The sequence below is a fragment of the Penicillium canescens genome, assembly GCF_028828765.1.
Source record: "Penicillium canescens strain IBT 15451 chromosome Unknown utg000001l_segment0_segment0, whole genome shotgun sequence".
Taxonomy (NCBI): domain Eukaryota; kingdom Fungi; phylum Ascomycota; class Eurotiomycetes; order Eurotiales; family Aspergillaceae; genus Penicillium; species Penicillium canescens.
Genome location: NW_026703963.1, coordinates 2,757,099 through 2,773,497, shown reverse-complemented (window position 1 = coordinate 2,773,497; position 16,399 = coordinate 2,757,099). Strand labels below are relative to the sequence as shown.

At 47.7% G+C, this 16,399-nt stretch overlaps 6 protein-coding genes across 6 annotated transcripts; 3 read left to right on the top strand and 3 right to left on the bottom strand.

Moving 5' to 3' along the window:
- Positions 1-1,263: 1,263 nt before the first annotated feature.
- Positions 1,264-2,817, top strand: N7446_001047 (Cytochrome P450; the record flags this gene model as incomplete). Its single annotated transcript, XM_058509814.1, has 1 exon — positions 1,264-2,817. One exon carries the CDS (start codon positions 1,264-1,266, stop codon positions 2,815-2,817), a length of 1,554 nt encoding a protein of 517 aa, XP_058378793.1.
- A 1,091-nt stretch (positions 2,818-3,908) lies between these two features.
- On the top strand, positions 3,909-4,916 carry N7446_001046 (uncharacterized protein; the record flags this gene model as incomplete). The annotated part of the gene is made up of 2 exons (XM_058509813.1): positions 3,909-3,944; positions 3,990-4,916. 2 exons carry the CDS (start codon positions 3,909-3,911, stop codon positions 4,914-4,916), a joined length of 963 nt encoding a protein of 320 aa, XP_058378792.1.
- A 928-nt stretch (positions 4,917-5,844) lies between these two features.
- Positions 5,845-6,351, bottom strand: N7446_001045 (YciI family protein; the record flags this gene model as incomplete). Its single annotated transcript, XM_058509812.1, has 4 exons — positions 5,845-5,877; positions 5,933-6,136; positions 6,168-6,213; positions 6,266-6,351. 4 exons carry the CDS (start codon positions 6,349-6,351, stop codon positions 5,845-5,847), a joined length of 369 nt encoding a protein of 122 aa, XP_058378791.1.
- Positions 6,352-6,915: 564 nt separating this feature from the next.
- Positions 6,916-7,824, bottom strand: N7446_001044 (flavin reductase family protein; the record flags this gene model as incomplete). The annotated part of the gene is made up of 1 exon (XM_058509811.1): positions 6,916-7,824. One exon carries the CDS (start codon positions 7,822-7,824, stop codon positions 6,916-6,918), a length of 909 nt encoding a protein of 302 aa, XP_058378790.1.
- Positions 7,825-11,736: 3,912 nt separating this feature from the next.
- N7446_001043 (uncharacterized protein) lies at positions 11,737-14,723 on the bottom strand. The gene is made up of 5 exons (XM_058509810.1): positions 14,437-14,723; positions 13,952-14,385; positions 13,153-13,901; positions 12,842-13,101; positions 11,737-12,788 (listed from the first exon to the last, which is right to left on the bottom strand). The coding sequence occupies exons 1-5, from the start codon at positions 14,631-14,633 to the stop codon at positions 11,783-11,785; spliced, it is 2,646 nt and encodes an 881-aa protein (XP_058378789.1). The 5' UTR covers positions 14,634-14,723; the 3' UTR covers positions 11,737-11,782.
- Positions 14,724-15,194: 471 nt separating this feature from the next.
- N7446_001042 (DODA-type extradiol aromatic ring-opening family dioxygenase) lies at positions 15,195-16,152 on the top strand (the record flags this gene model as incomplete). The annotated part of the gene is made up of 3 exons (XM_058509809.1): positions 15,195-15,198; positions 15,242-15,372; positions 15,427-16,152. 3 exons carry the CDS (start codon positions 15,195-15,197, stop codon positions 16,150-16,152), a joined length of 861 nt encoding a protein of 286 aa, XP_058378788.1.
- Between the last annotated feature and the right edge of the window lie 247 nt (positions 16,153-16,399).

Here is a 16,399-nt window from a genome sequence, read left to right as displayed (position 1 = left end):
ATAGATCTCGGCCAATCAGCCTTGCATCAATCCGTCAATTCATCTTACCATGGGCGGTCAACGGCGGGTCGGCCTTTGATGGCAAAACCCTATTTCCCCGTGGGGTTGGGAGGGGTTATATTCCCCATGGGGTTGAGACATGTCCTAACCCTCGGGGAAATGGGTGATATCAGCAACGGTAGAACAGGACGAAGGAGCGGCTGCAAATGATTGGGTCATTCTCAGCTTAGGCACCTATTGTTGCCATCAGTGTAGACGGGGTATGTTTCCCTATCGAGAGGAGGCTCTTCGGACTTGTGGCAAAATGACACAAAATCGACATTATCCCCGCTTTTGCTGCCTTTCAAGTGGCGACAAATGTAGCGTGTGGACAAATGCCGTGCCGAGAATTTATAGAAGGAACCCTGATGATTGTTACAGGAAGAGAGTGGTACTTCGATATAAAACATCAAACAAAGAGAGCCCAAAACTATTCGGGTTCGTAGAGAAATATAACCCGCGCGACTGATACTTCAGCCAAGGACGGTTATTTTCACCGCACTCTGTGAAGTCATTGCAAGTGGATTTAGTTGGGTCCATGGGGATGAAAGGGATTTTCTGGTTGATAATCTTGACGTGATTGGTTCTCCCCGTGCTCCTCGTCTGGAGCTCTTCGAGACCCTTTTCAAGATCACGGGGTAAGAGAGAGACACTGGTGAGGTGGTGGACTCGACGCGGCTTTCCTTTTCCTTTTTTTGTTCCCTAGAGACTTTCCCCCCGATCGGTAACCTAGAGCATCGAACTCCGCACGCCTGTCACGTTTCTAGAGTATACACAGTACGGAGACATTCTCCCGGCATCGCTATTTGACTTTCTCGGTCTCTATATCATTATACCTTACCATCAGTCAGAGACATTAGCATGCTTGAACCGCTCGTCGTTGTGTCACTTTATTATCGTCGCAAATAGAAGATCTTTCGCTACTCCAGTACTTCGATTAAACACACCTGCAGGCTGACAATGTGAAGCAGGAAAATTGGGCCCCGATATCTTTCCAAATGAAGTTATTTGCCCCGCGACAAAAAGATCCACGAGGTTGGAAGATCTGCAGGTTCAATTCCAGGATTGGTCTGGAATATGGCGATCACTCCCCTTGCTGATCATTGGCCATTCAACCTAAAGTCAACCATTGCTGGCATCTCGAAATCTATATCAGAGGCCTCAAGTTCGCTCTATCTGAAGAATAAATATCTTCGTCTCTCCGATTTCCCCCATTGGCACACAATGTACGCCCTCGCCTTAACACTTGCCTTGGTGGGGTACTTCTTTGTGGCCCCAGTCATCAAGTACTTCTATGACCCAAATGGACTCAGGAAGTATCCCAATTTCTACCTTTTATCCGGCATTTCAGATTTGCCACTTATTTACGAGTCACACAATGGTTTCCGCTCCCGAAATCTCCTCGAAGCCCACAAAAAGCATCCTGTTTTGCGAATCGGTCCGAATTCTCTGTCTTACTCTGATCCCAACGCCATCAAGGATATCTACGGTCACGGTACCAGTTGCATTAAGGATCGTTTCTACTCCGAGACCGCAGGCTCCCACGCCCACCTTGCAGATGTTGTGGACAAAAAGGAACATGCTCGGAAGAGAAAGGTGCTATCAAGCGCCTACGCGGTCAAGAACCTCGAAGAGTGGGAGTTTAAGGTGGCGGAAGTCAGCGCGAAGCTCATTAAGGCCTTCGATAAGCGGTGCACCGAACCACTGCCTCTAAATCAGAATCCAAACAAGGAAGACCTAACAGTTGAATATCGAAACTGGACGGTCCTGTGGACCGCAGCTGCGATTGCCAATATTGGACTTAGCGAAGATCTCGGTTTCCTTGACGAGGGATCTGACAGAGTGAAGTCTGAAAGTAAAGACGGCACAATTAAAGATGTCTCCTTCCGTGAATGTCATACAGCTACACAGACAGCGTCCTTCCGGATAGTCTGGTCATACGACTGGTTTCAGACTCTGCGCCGAATTAGCAAAGTGGTTTCGTCAAGCTATCGGCATCTGTGGCATTTAGACGGGGATTGGGGCGGTATTGTCTATAACCGTGCCACTACACGATTGAAGCGATACGAGAATGGCGAGAAATTGGACGATTTCTTCACAGCTATGATGGAGGATAAGAATGGGTTACCCCACAATCTAGAATGGGGCGAGATCGTCGCAGAGATTAGCATCATGATGAATGCGGGACACGATACCACAGCTATCTCACTTCGAAACGCTCTCTTTTTCCTGCTAAGAAACCCTAAATGTCTGGCAAAGCTTCGTGAGGAGCTTGACGAGGTCTTGGAAGAAGATGAGGTCGTTGCACCGTATGGTAAAGTCAAACACCTGCCATATCTCCGCTCATGCATAGACGAGAGCCTTCGAATGCTCCCGCCTATCGTTTTCGGTCTGCCTCGCCGAACGCCTGTGGAAGGAACTTCTATCCTCAATGAATATGTCGCTGGAGACACATCGGTCAGCATTTCGTCTTACGTGATGCATCACCAGGAGTCGGTTTTCAAAGATAATGCCACCTACAAGCCAGAACGGTGGCTGGGAGAACATGGTAAAGCTTTGCAGCCATACTTCATCCCCTTCAGTACTGGGGCACGAGGCTGCATTGGCCGGAACATTAGCTACCTAGAACAAACAGTCCTCCTGGCTTCTTTGGTACATCGATATGAATTTGCCTTGCCACATCCCGACTGGGATCCTCCGGTCCGCGAAATGTCAAACCTGAACCCGGGTCCGATGCCATTGAAGGTTTGGAGGCGAGTGAATACAGCTGAAAGGTAGGCAGTTGTTAGGGACCCTCGAGCAGTGGCCGCAGTCTGGCAGTAAAAATAACAGGAATGAATTTGATGTCGTCATTCTTCAACGTTTTCTTCTGGAGGCCATAAAGTTTTATTCACTGATTGGCAGCCAATCCTGCACATTGCTGCCGTAGTACCTTAAACAAAGCCAGAAATTATACCATAGCAAAGCGGCAGTGTATAATCGTCGCGGCGTTATATTAACTTGACTTGGGGAAATTTTTAATTCTTTCCACGTTTCTGTATCTTGTAAATAAAACAACTTATAAGGTGGCGATATACAGGTCTCTACGTGCTTCAACCAGTCAGCTTTGGATAAATTTTCCATGAACCAGGTACTTGGGTGGTCACATTCCACAGAGATGGTATGCTGGATTTTTTGTTCTTCGTATTCCAAGCCCCCTCGTGGAGAGCGTATAAATTCCTAGTCTTCAAGTCACCCAAGCTCATTTAGGACAATGCGCTTTCGAAGGTATTTTAGAATGTGCTAGAACGTCCTATCTTAGAAACTGAGACCTAAATCACATACTCTTGTGGATGTGAGGGGACAACGGGATACGAAAAGCGTATTGCCAGGCTGGCATCTTAATGCCTCGAGTCTTCCAAGGATCGACTGATGCTAGCATCTTCGAAGACTTCATTAAAGTCGGCTGTAGGCTTGGCGCCTGGCCGCTTTGATTGTTTATACGCGTATAGACAGTGCATCGCTTACCGGATTTCCTCTGCCACTTCTTGGCCTTCCCGTTCCATTTTAGTGCTCACGCCTTGCCGCTTTTTGCTCATTGAGTAGAACTGAGCACACCTCGACTTCCCGACTCTGATCTTAAATGATCTGGTGGGTTTCAAGAGAAACGGCAGACCAGTGAGCTCTCCGCCGACTTGTTAGGCTGCACCGTCATTCTCCGCTATGGCGCGGAAGATCTAAAACATACTTTTCGCTTATCGCAACCGAGCTCCGGCGCCCTACTAGTCTCTTTTCTCTGATCACCCGGGGCAAAATGGTCCGAAGAACACATAAGAAACCCGGAACGGCTGCATTGATGCAAGCGTCGTCCTATGAAGGTTTGTCACACAATGACCATTTATGTGCAGCTCCTGATCCCGCCCATAGTGTGATGAAAAAAGACCCATATGTTCAATTGTACCACTTCCCAGCGGCACTGTGAATTTTTGGGACCTCTCGCACAAGCTTCCCGCAGCGTTAGTCGTGAGACTGCTACTGTATCGCCCGCCGCTATATCACCAGCTGTGCTCTCCACCCCCGCCCAACAATTCAGCAATCTTCCCGAAAATGCCCCCGTTAACATGCTTCATGTTGAGTTCGTCCATAATCTTTCTTCTGAAGCAATGACAGCATTCAATCGCCCCGGCACTGCCTCGGGTATTCCATACCAGGATATCTTGCGGTATGGCATTGGGGCACCTTACCTCGTTAATGAAATTTTATCTCTCAGTGCATTGCACCTTAGCATTGTTAGGCCAGGACAAAGGGATTTTTACCGACACCATTCTGCCCAGTTGCAAAATTATGCACTGAAATCATTTAATGACTTATCATCTCACATCAACGAGGAAAATTACGTTTCGATATTTCTATTCGCCAGCATTCTAGGCCTCCACATATTTTGCGAAACAATAGTCTTTCGGGACGATGATGAATTTGAGAGCTTCCTTGACAGATTTATTCAATACGCTGAAATACATCGCGGAGTGCATCTTGTCGCTGGTCAGGGTCGATGGGAACTCTTGCAACAAACAGGTCTAAAACCGCTTTTGGAGCTCGGAGAAAGAATTCCTCTCTCGGGTAAAGCCTTGGGTCCGGTCTGTCAGACTTTGATAGGTCGTATTAAAGGCCGTTCTTTCGACTATCCTGATACGAAGGCATATGAACAGGCTGTCCAGGCTTTACAATCCGTGATGACCCTGATGGAAAATGAACCCCCAGGAGGCAACTGCGTAGATGCTCTCGTTGCTTGGCCAGTGCTTGTCCCCCGCGAATACATTGATATGGTCTCGGAAAGAAAGGGGGAAGCTCTGGTTATTTTAGCGTATTTTGGTGCACTTGTTGATACACACAAATAGAAGTGGGTGTTTTGTGACGGTGGCAAATATTTGGTTGAATCGATCGGGCAGTATCTCGGAGCCCCGTGGGAAGAATGGCTCTTTTGGCCACGCCAGACGTTGGCGGTCATGAGGCCCTCAGCGTCCTTGTCGGGGGGTCGAAAAGGTTTTCATCGCAACAAATTTTACTTTTCTACACTTCGCGCGTGGTTCTAGAAGTGGATATTTGTATCATGAGTGGCGGTAAAGATAGGAGATATCACTATATTCCTTTCCCTCGCTTTAACGGTGCGGACTTAAAGAACTGGTCAATAATGAAATTGGGCCTAGGTACCTGTCGTTGCAATTTTACTGCCAAAATATTTCGTGAGCCTTGTTGTTTGTATCCACTCATGTCTAAAGCGAAAACACTAGGGGTAACGAGAGCATAGGGGATGTCAAAATACCACATTTTGGTTTTAATCATCAAGATAACATCGAAACATTATTAGACTCTACAGCCTTCATCACGAGACAGCAAAGATAGCAGAACTGCGAAGAATGTTGAGTTGCACAGTTGTTTACCTTAGCCAATCATGCACGATTTCAGGATATATGCCGTCGGGCTGGGCCCGAATGTTTCTAGGATTATTTTCCAATTATATGCATCATGTACAATATTGGCAATGGGAACAAATATTTTGCTAATGCTCCCAATTTCAACGGCCTGATGAGCGCTCCGCACTCCAAAACAAATTATATGTTAAGGCTACCGGTATGTATACCTAAATCCACGCGATGCTTCGTTACAACTCTGATTTTGCACGTGGTATTTCAATGTCATGATGTATGGTTCGACAACCACAGCTATTTTACTTCTGCGGTAACCGCCGATAGGGACTTTAATCTATAACTCTGTCGGCTTATATCTGAACGAGCCAAGTCGAAGTATCCTGGGGGAAATGGGTGTTCAAGGCAGTGGTTGTCTGACAGCAGGCACATACTATACCAAAATTCATTAGGTGATTTTAGGATCACGGTTTGTTAAGGCCACTTACTGGATAAATTTGGACCTTTTCAAGATCCCACACACCACTTGAAGCGTAGATATCGTTGCTGATAATTTCTCGAACTTCTTCGGCGTTCTCACCCGTGTATACAACTACACTTCCCAAAAACTGCGCTTTTTTCCCTTCCTGCGGATGTTCTGCGAAAACTGCACCTATAGAGCGTCCAATAAAGTCAGCGAGTTCTTGATAATACTATAAATGCGCTACACTGACCTCCATCAACAAGCTTGCCTCCGGCAATTAGCGGCTGGATGCCTTCATAGTGACAACTTTTGACCAACGTTTAGCGTCATGAATGTGGAATAGGACCTTTATTCCTACCCTTTGACCTTCTTTCTCAGCTCTAAAACATTGGGTCGATCAGGCATAATGCAAAGGAATTCTTTCTTCTTCCGTGCCGTCGCCATGCTTCTTAAGAGAACACCCCGCGCTGACTGTGTAGAGCGAAGGAGAGACCCAGTAGCGCGAGGTACAAAGCGGTTTAGAAGCATTGCTATTGTAGATACACTGCGAGATTTGATACTAGTAGACCAATGTTGGGCTGTCCCAGGGCAATATATATGCAGCGGTAATCTCTAATATTCGTTTTGCCGTTCTGCGGTGAACACATTCGGAGCACGCTCCCGATGCTGCGAAGAACTAGCCCCACGTCATCATCCCGTGTACTAATATGATTCTATCCGTGACCGGTAACCCTTGACGCAGGATATGCCGAAAATTATATTAAGTGAAACATATACGACCGCCAAGAGCAAGACTGTCAAACACTAGAACGAATGGCCTATGGCAGGGAGTAAACAAGATGGCTGCATCTGGTCTTGCCTCAAGAGGGTTGAAAGTAGGGAGGTCTTGACACATGATCAATTGAACCTGCGGAGGGAGATTAAGCTATAGAATATCTTTGATTGATTGAGTGGTCTATACGCAACTAAGATTTAGTAGTCCGGGGAAGTTATTATACACGAATGCATTTACTTTGGCTTGGCTGCATCCAATTCTGCCAGTAACTCATTCTTAGGAACCTCGTTATCCCACTTGCTCCGTGGTCGCTCGAAGGTTGACACAACACGGCCATAGGAGACACCGCCAAGTTGTCCAACTGGTCGCAGCTTGTCTAGGTCGATATGGGTGTAATCCGCATCAGCCGTGCCCTCCTTAACCCAGAAACGAGTGGCTTTAATGAGGACAGTAGCAGCAAGGCTCATTCCAGGTTGTTGATGATCGGTAAATTCTTTAATGTCGATCACCTTGCCTTCAATGTTAAAGACCGACTCTTTAACACGTGAAGGCTTCACCGTTGTCGACGGCGCCTCGTGAAGACCCGAGACCTCCCACTCCGATACACCGTATGGTGCATCAATAGAACTGGCATTGACGGCTTCGATCATATTCTCGGAGACAGTATTGATGACACATTCCCCAGTCTCTTTCAAGTTGCGGTATGTATCCTTCACCCGTCCGGGACGCGAGGAGAATCCCACAATAAACATTGGCGGGTCGTGATCAATGACTTGGAAGTAGCTAAAGGGTGAAAGATTCTTCTGTCCTTTAGAATTAACAGTGCTCAGAAAGCCTACCGGTCGGGGGGCGATGCCTGAGACCAATAGGCGATAGTTGTTGATCATTGGCCGATCTGGCGCATAGGGATCAATTTCATGATGCTTTTGAGCGAGACTCGCCCCATTATCGGGCACACCCTCCCCATATTTCCAGTTTGGGTAAGGCGACTTGGTGACTTCAATAGGCTTGGCTTGATCGAAATCCAGGCGTTTGGATTCAGTCTCTGCAAAATTGCCGAAATCTTGAACGATCTTGTAAGATTCCAGAGCTACGGTATTGTCGCTTTGGGTAGCGGTGGCAGCAGGCGCAGAAGAGCTCATTCGGAAAGATTTGAATGATTGGTTTTGAATCCGATATCTCTGACTGAGATTGTGAAATCTGCGACAAAGATTAGCACAAGTGGCGATTTCGAGGAAGGTGTTAGGACGCCTACTACCTATATGGGAGGCGCCTGATCGCCTTCGCGAGAAACATCGTGTAGAAGAGGTCGAGTTGTAGCTGTCTGCTTGGAATTTTCCTATACGCGAAACCTGTTGAAAACCAAGATATAAAATATTGGGCCCGTCGGATGCGCCCCCCGACTATCGGGATTAGACTCCGAGCATCGGGTTCGCCACCCGGCATCGTTAAGTGCTATATCCGAGATGAACACCGTTGGATTATCGTTTAGACAACTCTTTCAAATCCCTATCCATCATAATTACCATGTTTTCCCGACCGGTTAGCCGTGCGGTTGTCCTCACTGTTCATATGTGCGCAATTGTCCCCCAAATATCAACTTCACTGTCATTTCGGCTGCCATCCACTGGAGTTCAGAACTGCAGACTCTGGAGGGCCATTTAAGTTGGGTTGAGTCGGTGGTATTCTCTCCTGACGGCCGGCTCTAGGATACGGCAACGGGTGCCCTACACGAGACCTTAATCGCAGCTACCTAGTATGGTCAAACATAGTATTTAACAATCACCACCAAGTCATTTTACAATCCTATGAGCTATTTTACTTGGGATTCAGTAGAGGATTGTGTAAGAATTGTAAGTTCAAGACTTCGTTGGTCGAGATTCTCGCCAAGTCTTTTTGCTGGCATGTTGCGTCTCCACAAAGGAATATAATTGTACCATACGACGCCGTAGGCCGGGGTCCCACCACAACAATCGATGCCAGAATAGGCCGGTCGCTTCTTCCACCGATGTCTATAAAAGCAAAGATGAGCCAATCCGCCCACCTCTCTCTTTGCTGGGCAAAATGAGACCCTACTGGAACCAGCTCAGCCCTATCAGGGGTAAGTTAGCATATGACTGCCTGCGGCTCCAAATACATCACTTAAATCCCCCAAATCAGTGACGTGTTGCGCATGGTGCCAAGGAGTAATGAATTGTAATCTGGCAAGTGAATTATTAATAGATTGTTGATTGATGAGACGCTAAGTCTGTAGGGGAATTCGGGGGCCAGTGGCAGTGTTGGTTAGTGTTGGAATTGCGGCTCAACTCCGGGGTATAATTGCCTTAATTGCCCTTCCTCGCCCGTAGTTTCAATTGAGCCTTCTGTTTTCTTCCTCCATTTCTGCTCATCGTTGAAATCATGTCGGTATATTTTCCCACGGGATTCGGAGAGGAATACTGGATGACATCTCGATGGCTGCGAGTGGGTTCCGCCATTGCTAGCTTGCCTGCCGTCTTGCTCATGGGAAATTGGAACTTCAGTGGAGTGATGGTAAGACTTTCAACTCTAAAAGGTCTTCATCGACTTACCCTAGATAGGCTTCTCTCCCTTTCGTCTGGTCATCAGTTCATTTTGTTCTGACCCACAGACAAGTCGTTCTTCATCCCATGCTTAATTTCTGTCTCGACCTATCCTCCATTGCAATCCTCGCCTTGGTCCTTTGTTTCCATCCTAATGGATTCGGGGAGCAAATTTTCTTATTTATAACTTTCCCTCTCTTTCTAGTGGCTATGTACGAGAGTGCTCTCACCTCTCTCCCTGACTTCCTTATACCGTAACTTACCAGAACATGTGACAGGTTTTGCTTTGGTGCCTCGTGCCTCCGCGAGGTTATGCGATTTCGAAGAGATTCGCATGGACGTATTAACGACGGGGTTCAGCTTCCCTAGTCAGGTGACGCGAATATCATTCTTACTGGTGGATTACCTATGTCGCATTTATTCGGTGTTTCACATGATGGATTGAAAGCACGAGGTTGGCGGAACAGTCCCTGAACTAGGGCTTAACCATTGAGACGCCAAAAAAAGAATGAGCATCCGGGTGTAAGCAATACCCTCCTACTAATTTACTAGTTTCTGACGAAACAATAAAGGGGGGCTTGGAAAGCATATCTTTCATCTTCAGAGCACACCAAGGGTCGGTGTGGCACCAACTTATTAGATTTTTGTGGGGATTTCTGATTACAATTTACTATGTCAAATCAAATACTTGTTATGCAAGCTATGTACAGTATATGTATCGAGGACCGGGGGCTATCCACTTGACGACCTTAAGAAAATGTGTCAATGTGTGATACATTTCGAACCTGCTTTCGAAACTCTTCTGCCAGAAGAGAGACTCAAAACGAATACGGACAAGACTGGACGGTGGACTATGCGGTGGAGATGCGGGCCACTCTTTGTTGATCTGAGGGCAACGGGAGTAGATTTCGGGCGGAATCAGTTGGGTTTAGTTCAGCAGCGCCATCAGGAAGAAAAACAAGCCGTACTCATAACATCAAAACTTCAACTTTTCTACCTTTTTTAAACGCCATTCAAACAACCAGAACACCAGTAAATTGACAATTTAAATCTTCTGCGGGCATGTAGAGAACCTATGCCCTTTTACTCCGCACTTAGAATATGTAATGCCTCTGTGAGACAAAACTCATCTACGACATCTGAACACAGTGCAGAGGACCGCGTTGATCCGCATGTTATCGGTTTCTAGGACGGTGGCCACTTCCACCCCAGAAGTGGAAGCCCTGAAGACTATGGATCTAGCAAGGTTAGATGAACTAGAGATGATCGACCCACGACCGCTACCGCCATGGCGAGCGGAGACCTTCACAGAGGTTGAGATCGGGTCAGACCGAGAGATGGCAAGAGAATGGGCTGAGGCTGTTCGATCCACGTCTCATCGTGGTCTACCCTGATGCTTCAGGACGTGAAGACCGGTAGAGACTGCTCCAGAATGACTCTGTGGGGCATCAACCGAAGCGTGTGCCTGACATCCTGTACCGTTGCATCTTGCTGCGGTAGGAGATAGTCGCTGTCGACAAAACCGTCACTGATAACATACTCAGGACATTCTCAATGATATGATCGCAAAAGACCACAGCGTCCTGTGCTGCCACGTCGCCGGAATCTCTGCACGAATATTGCCGGTGCAACCACTTGTGGTGGATGTTCAGTGTATTGCGTTTTGAATCGAAAAAGAAATCGACATCGCTCATGTTGCTTTGTACAAGGCGTATCGTCATGTACTCCGTCTGTTTGAACATAGCTATACATGCGCGCACAGCTCTCAGTATCGCCCTTGCGAACGTCGATTCTGGCGGGGCGCATAACTCCGCATCCTTGAACAGCTCGATCTGCCCTTCTTCCGCCGTTCTTATTGATGAGCTTGGGCGTAGCAGATCCCAAAGCGTTTCAGGGAGCATTGTTGTTTCCTTTTTCGGGGTTTTGGAGATCATAGTAATACCCTCTACAATGTTAGTTCACCACAACCCCGACTAGCAATCTTTACCATGAACCATAACGTGGCATTTCTCGCTATAGTAGAACTTCTTATTATTGGCTTCACTCAGCAGATGCTGCCATATAAGTTTCCTCGTGGACTCTTCCAGCAGGTCGGCTGACTCAACATCGGCCGCTAGAGGGAATTTTCGGAGGAGATTGATAGATCGGAAGCATGGCCGTCTGGGGCTTTCGAATGGCAGACTCCCATATGCGCCGCACAATGTCGGCTTCTTCGCATTTGTCAAGCAGACTCTGTCTATCCCGACTGAACTGCCCTTTTGCGAAATTGTAACCGAACTTGAACGTCCGGGACCTGGAAGCAGACGCGGGAAGGAGCGTTCCCTTGAATAAATTGAATAATAATAGTAGATATCGTGGGCGGGTATTCCACTCGCTTACATGTTCCACTCGCTTACATGTTCCATTCGCTTACACAATACGTTACTATATTTCGGTCAATATCTATATCATCTACCACCCCAAAGACGGAGATGACTAATTGGATTCATAAATCGGGGTATCAATGAAATATCGGTAATACAAATCAAGGCCCGAGTCTTTAACCATCTGTACGCACGCAGTGCCCCAAGTCCCCAATCAATTGAGCCAGCATCTGGACCAAGGGTGGTGTCCTCTCGGAAGTTTCGGCTCGAAGTGTTGTTTGTACAACATCCATTGTAGTCCCCGGATCAACCAAATAGGCTGCTCCGCCCGGGCCCTGCAAGGCGGGAGAGCCACAGTCCATGGTTACAAACTTGGAGACATCCGGTAAATCATCGCCATCAAGAAAGACCGTAGGGCCAGTGTGTGGTATCGGAGAGTTGGGGCTTCCAGTGAGTCGAGCCGTGTTCGCCTTGGAGACCACACTATAAGACCAAAATGCAAGACCGGCGTAGTAGACTCCAATAGCCAAGAACCCTGTCAAGGAACCTGGTGGCATACTTCTTGCAGCGCGGATGACTTGACCGGCATGCCATACCGCTCTTCGTGAATCAGAACTAGCAATCCACTCCAAGGCGGAATGGTAAACCCGCCGAGCTTCTTGTTTATCTTCCTTGCCGGCAAAGAGTTGAAGTTCCTCAAGGGACATGTGCAAGAGCATTGAGACGACTTCACATACAAGCATGATCTCAGGTCGACATTGCGTACGCAGTTCAGAACAGACCATTCGGAAATGCTGCAGAGCCTGATCAAGCTCTTGTTGACGAGAGTTTGTCACGAGAGCATGCCAATGTTTGGAGTTGTTGGTAGAAATAAACTTTAGCCTGTGATATTCGTTGATCAACGCGGCTAGGCCGTGAATCAAAACCGATGCTGCGAATTGGGTGTCGACACGATCTTGGAACACTGTGATTTGTGACATGTCGCGGAGAAGGTCGGCCAGAGATGGCAAGCGCTCGGGAGCCATTGTACCAAAGCGGTCTTTCCACTCGGTGGCAGACTTGGCATCCCATAAATGGCGCGACGCTGCCAAAGGAAGCTCCATATCTGCATATGATATAACTGGATTGATGTTTAGAGCCATTGCTGTCTGGGAGTCATGTATGAAGATATAGTAAACAAGCCTAAACCGACGAAGTTAGTGTGCGACGAGGAATGGATGTGGTATTCAAGATACCTTTTGAAGGATTCTTGTTCAATCCATTCGCGCCACTTGGCCTCGAGGGCAGGCCCTTTATCCTCCGCAAGGGGTACTATATTAGCGTAAACCGAGCGACGAAATCGCAAAGCTCGACGAAGCATTGTAATGAGCGGTTGTGAAAAGCTTTCAGCAATTTCAGTCTTTCGATGATTCCCACTCCAGATACCAATGTCGATAGTCAAGGCATAGGTTTGTGAAGTCCGCAGATCGCGGATAAATGTATTATCTCTTTCGTACTGAGAGCATGTCAACATCATTTTTACGTGCATCAATGGAAATAGTCTTACCTTTCTCGGAAGATGCAGTCGCACAATCTCATTTAGCGCATATCCAAGTTTTCTGATAGTAGGAACGGGTGAACAAACGGCAGCAGCAGCAGCCAGACCAGCAAGGACACCAGGATCCTCGCTGTTGGTCTGGAAAGTTGGCATGTGAATGAATGTTTGAACTTTATGTTTTTGTAGCTCAAAATATTGCTGGATCAAGCCATCCAGTAATTCTGTACTTGGAAATGACTTCATGATACGACTCAGGCTGGCCTCTCGGCTAACCTCCAAGACCAAGCTCAAAATTAGGTCGCGGCTACTGGATGTCAACCGCTCACATAGAGTTGGCCATTCAGACGAAACGTTGGTTTCTGGACTGTTGATCACTTGCGGGACAGATAGGTTTTCATGGTCGTTAATGGCATGATCCTCAGGTGCAGGTTTCCACGCGGAGAGTGATGAGCGGTGGTAGGCCTCTGCACCAATTCCGATGCCACTGTCGGTATCATAAATTTCATGATTTTTAGTGTGGAAGTTTGGTAGAAGGCTCCGGGAGTTATAAAAGTCGATCAGGCCGAAGTCGCCATCGGTAAGAGTAAAGTCAAAGTGGAGGTTATCCAAGGCGCCATAATGGACATAGTCAGGTGCCATTTGCGATGGATCTGGGTCATTATATCGAGCAAGAGAAGGGATGAGGGAGTCGGGGATGAAGTTTGGGAAGAATGTGCCGTCGACACTAAAGATGCCACTCTCATGGTCGTTGGGCGACACTATGCAACAGTCAGTCACCGGTAACAAAATGTGTGCGGCTCATTCTTACCTCCAGTTTCAAGGGGAATCTGATCTCCCACTGAGGGTATTTCTGGAGAAAGGATGTTGTTTGACAGAGGAGGCCTCGGCGTCATCAACATATTGGTCGCCGAGAAATCCTCTAGGGGCGTTGGCATTGGCGAGAATGCCACCGCAGGCGAAGTATTCAAGTCCATATGGGCATTATTTTGCGCAGGCGTATCGAAGGCATTGCGCTGGTGTGTAGACTCGGGTGATGAATCTTGCGATACGTCCTGCCAGTCACAGGGCAGGTTGCGCTCGCGACATCTCCGGCAGGGCTTGTCATCGTCGCATTTTAATTTTGAAGAAGCACAAGATTTGCATGCCTGAGACACTCTGCTCTGTTTGGCGACTGACGAGCTTCGTTTCCGCTTACGGTCCCGGTCATTGGAATGGCCTGCCACATGGCGTTTTAACAGATCTCTGGGAACACATCAGCCATGGAACAGAACTCCTACGGGGGGTTATGCTAACGGCCTAGCAAAGCCTTTGTCGCAAATATCGCAGACGTATGGCTTTTCTCGCGTGTGTGAGCGAACATGGCGGATCAAATGATCAGCTCGATTATAGTGACGTTTACAGAAACCACATTGAAAGTAGCCGTTCTCCTTCTTGAGTGGAGAATTAGCACAGTCAAGACGCTCTGACTTTGGGGGTGAGTCAGCGAACATGATCAGACTGCATTTGTAGAGAAAAGAATGGAATGGCGGAGCGAGAGAAGTGAAGAGAAGAGCGAAGGAGTGAAGGAGGGAGAGAGAGGAAATCCGGGGGAAGCGGCAGTTGATCGACGCCACCGAAATTCTCAGACGCCAAAGTATGCCAAATTGGAGATTATTCCAATATTGCTGGTCCAATACGAGAAGCTAGAAATTAGAGAGAAATTAAACCAGTTCATTCAGCGGCCAGTCCCGCGCTCATCCGCCTACTCCACTGTGCATTCCCCAGATTTCATACTCCATGTACACCGTTATTCCCCAGAGTCTGAAGGATATTTGCCCTGGAACTGGCTATTTACCCCTCATTTACCCCAAAGGGGCTTGAGCAGAAAGAAGTGGCTGATTTATTTGGATCTAAAATGGTCGAAATTGGTCTAAGTTGGTCTGATTTGTGGCAAATGTACGTTCGGGATGTGGGGGAACATACCCGACAGAGTATGGAGTTAAAGAGGAAGAGTATTTGTACAGCTTTATCCCCTGTTATTTTCAGTCAAGTTGACTACATAGTTATTCACAATGGGTATGTCTGCATTCTTCATATGTGATGCTTGCTAACAATATAGGCCTCACACCCGTTCATTTCTTCTCCCATGGCTCGACCATGATGTTGGGAGAAGAGTCGGAGAGTGCAGACTACTGGAAGAAGTGTGGAGATGAAGCCCTGGAGCGTAATATCAAGGGCGTCGTCATTATGGTACCTCATATACCACATACACCCGACACAGATAACACAGCTAACACATACCAGGGTGCTCATTGGGACTGCATGGGGGACAAGATTGAGCTGTCGACAAATCCCAACCCAAACAAGAGCCCAGTGGCCTATGTGCATCCCGACAAGTACCAGAACTACAAGCTCAACCCCGATCTCGAAACCACAAAGCGCTGCATCCAAATGCTGGCCCAGGAGGGATTCAACGTGAGCGGCAATGACACGTTTGACTGGATCCACGACGTATATCTCATTCTCATCCGCATGTTCCCGGGAGGATGTCCACCGACGACTCTGGTCTCAGCCAACGCCCGCTACGACCCTCATTTCCACATGAAGATCGGCTCAACCCTGCGTCGGCTACGACGAGAAAACTACCTCATCATCGGGACAGGAGGAGCGGTGCACAATCTATACCGGAATCGATGGGCGCCTATGATGCGCTTCCGGGATAACTTTGCGATGGAGACACCACCGGAGGATTGGGCCATGGAGTTTCGCCAGGCGGTCGAGGATGTCATCACCAAGACGTCCGGTGTGCAGTTACGGCGTGCTATGACAAGGCTCATGAAGCATCCCCGATTCCGAGATGCACACGCCACCGATGACCACTTCATGGCTGCCATGTTTGTAGCTGGCGCCGCAGGAGATGAAGAGGATGAGAATACGCCGGCAATTCTGGGTGCTGAGAGTTGGGAGTTGACCAACATGTGTAACTCGCAATTTACCTTTGGAAGATGGCCCAAAGAGATCGCCGTGTAATGTTTTAATCCCTGGAGTTTGAGCTTGATAACATATATCAAATTGATTGAGATCCATACCACAGTCAATCATATCAGCAATGTAGGGCAAATCCTCAGTCCGTCGGGAGGTTTGCTATAACCAACTTGCAGGAGAAATAATTCTCGGCGGTTGACTCCTCGCTATATTTTGGATACTGATAGTATTCATGAATTTACTGCCAAAAACCCTAGACACATGAATTTTATCGCACCGACAAGAAGCATAC

What these genes read in the sequence shown, in the direction of transcription:
- N7446_001043 (XM_058509810.1), bottom strand. Translation starts at nt 14,633, where the DNA reads ATGTTCGCTGACTCACCCCCAAAGTCAGAGCGTCTTGACTGTGCTAAT. An exon ending in GACAAAGGCTTTGCTAGGCC is followed by an intron (nt 14,386 to 14,436) that starts GTTAGCATAACC and finishes ATGTGTTCCCAG; the next exon opens with AGATCTGTTAAAACGCCATG. An exon ending in GATTCCCCTTGAAACTGGAG is followed by an intron (nt 13,902 to 13,951) that starts GTAAGAATGAGC and finishes ACTGTTGCATAG; the next exon opens with TGTCGCCCAACGACCATGAG.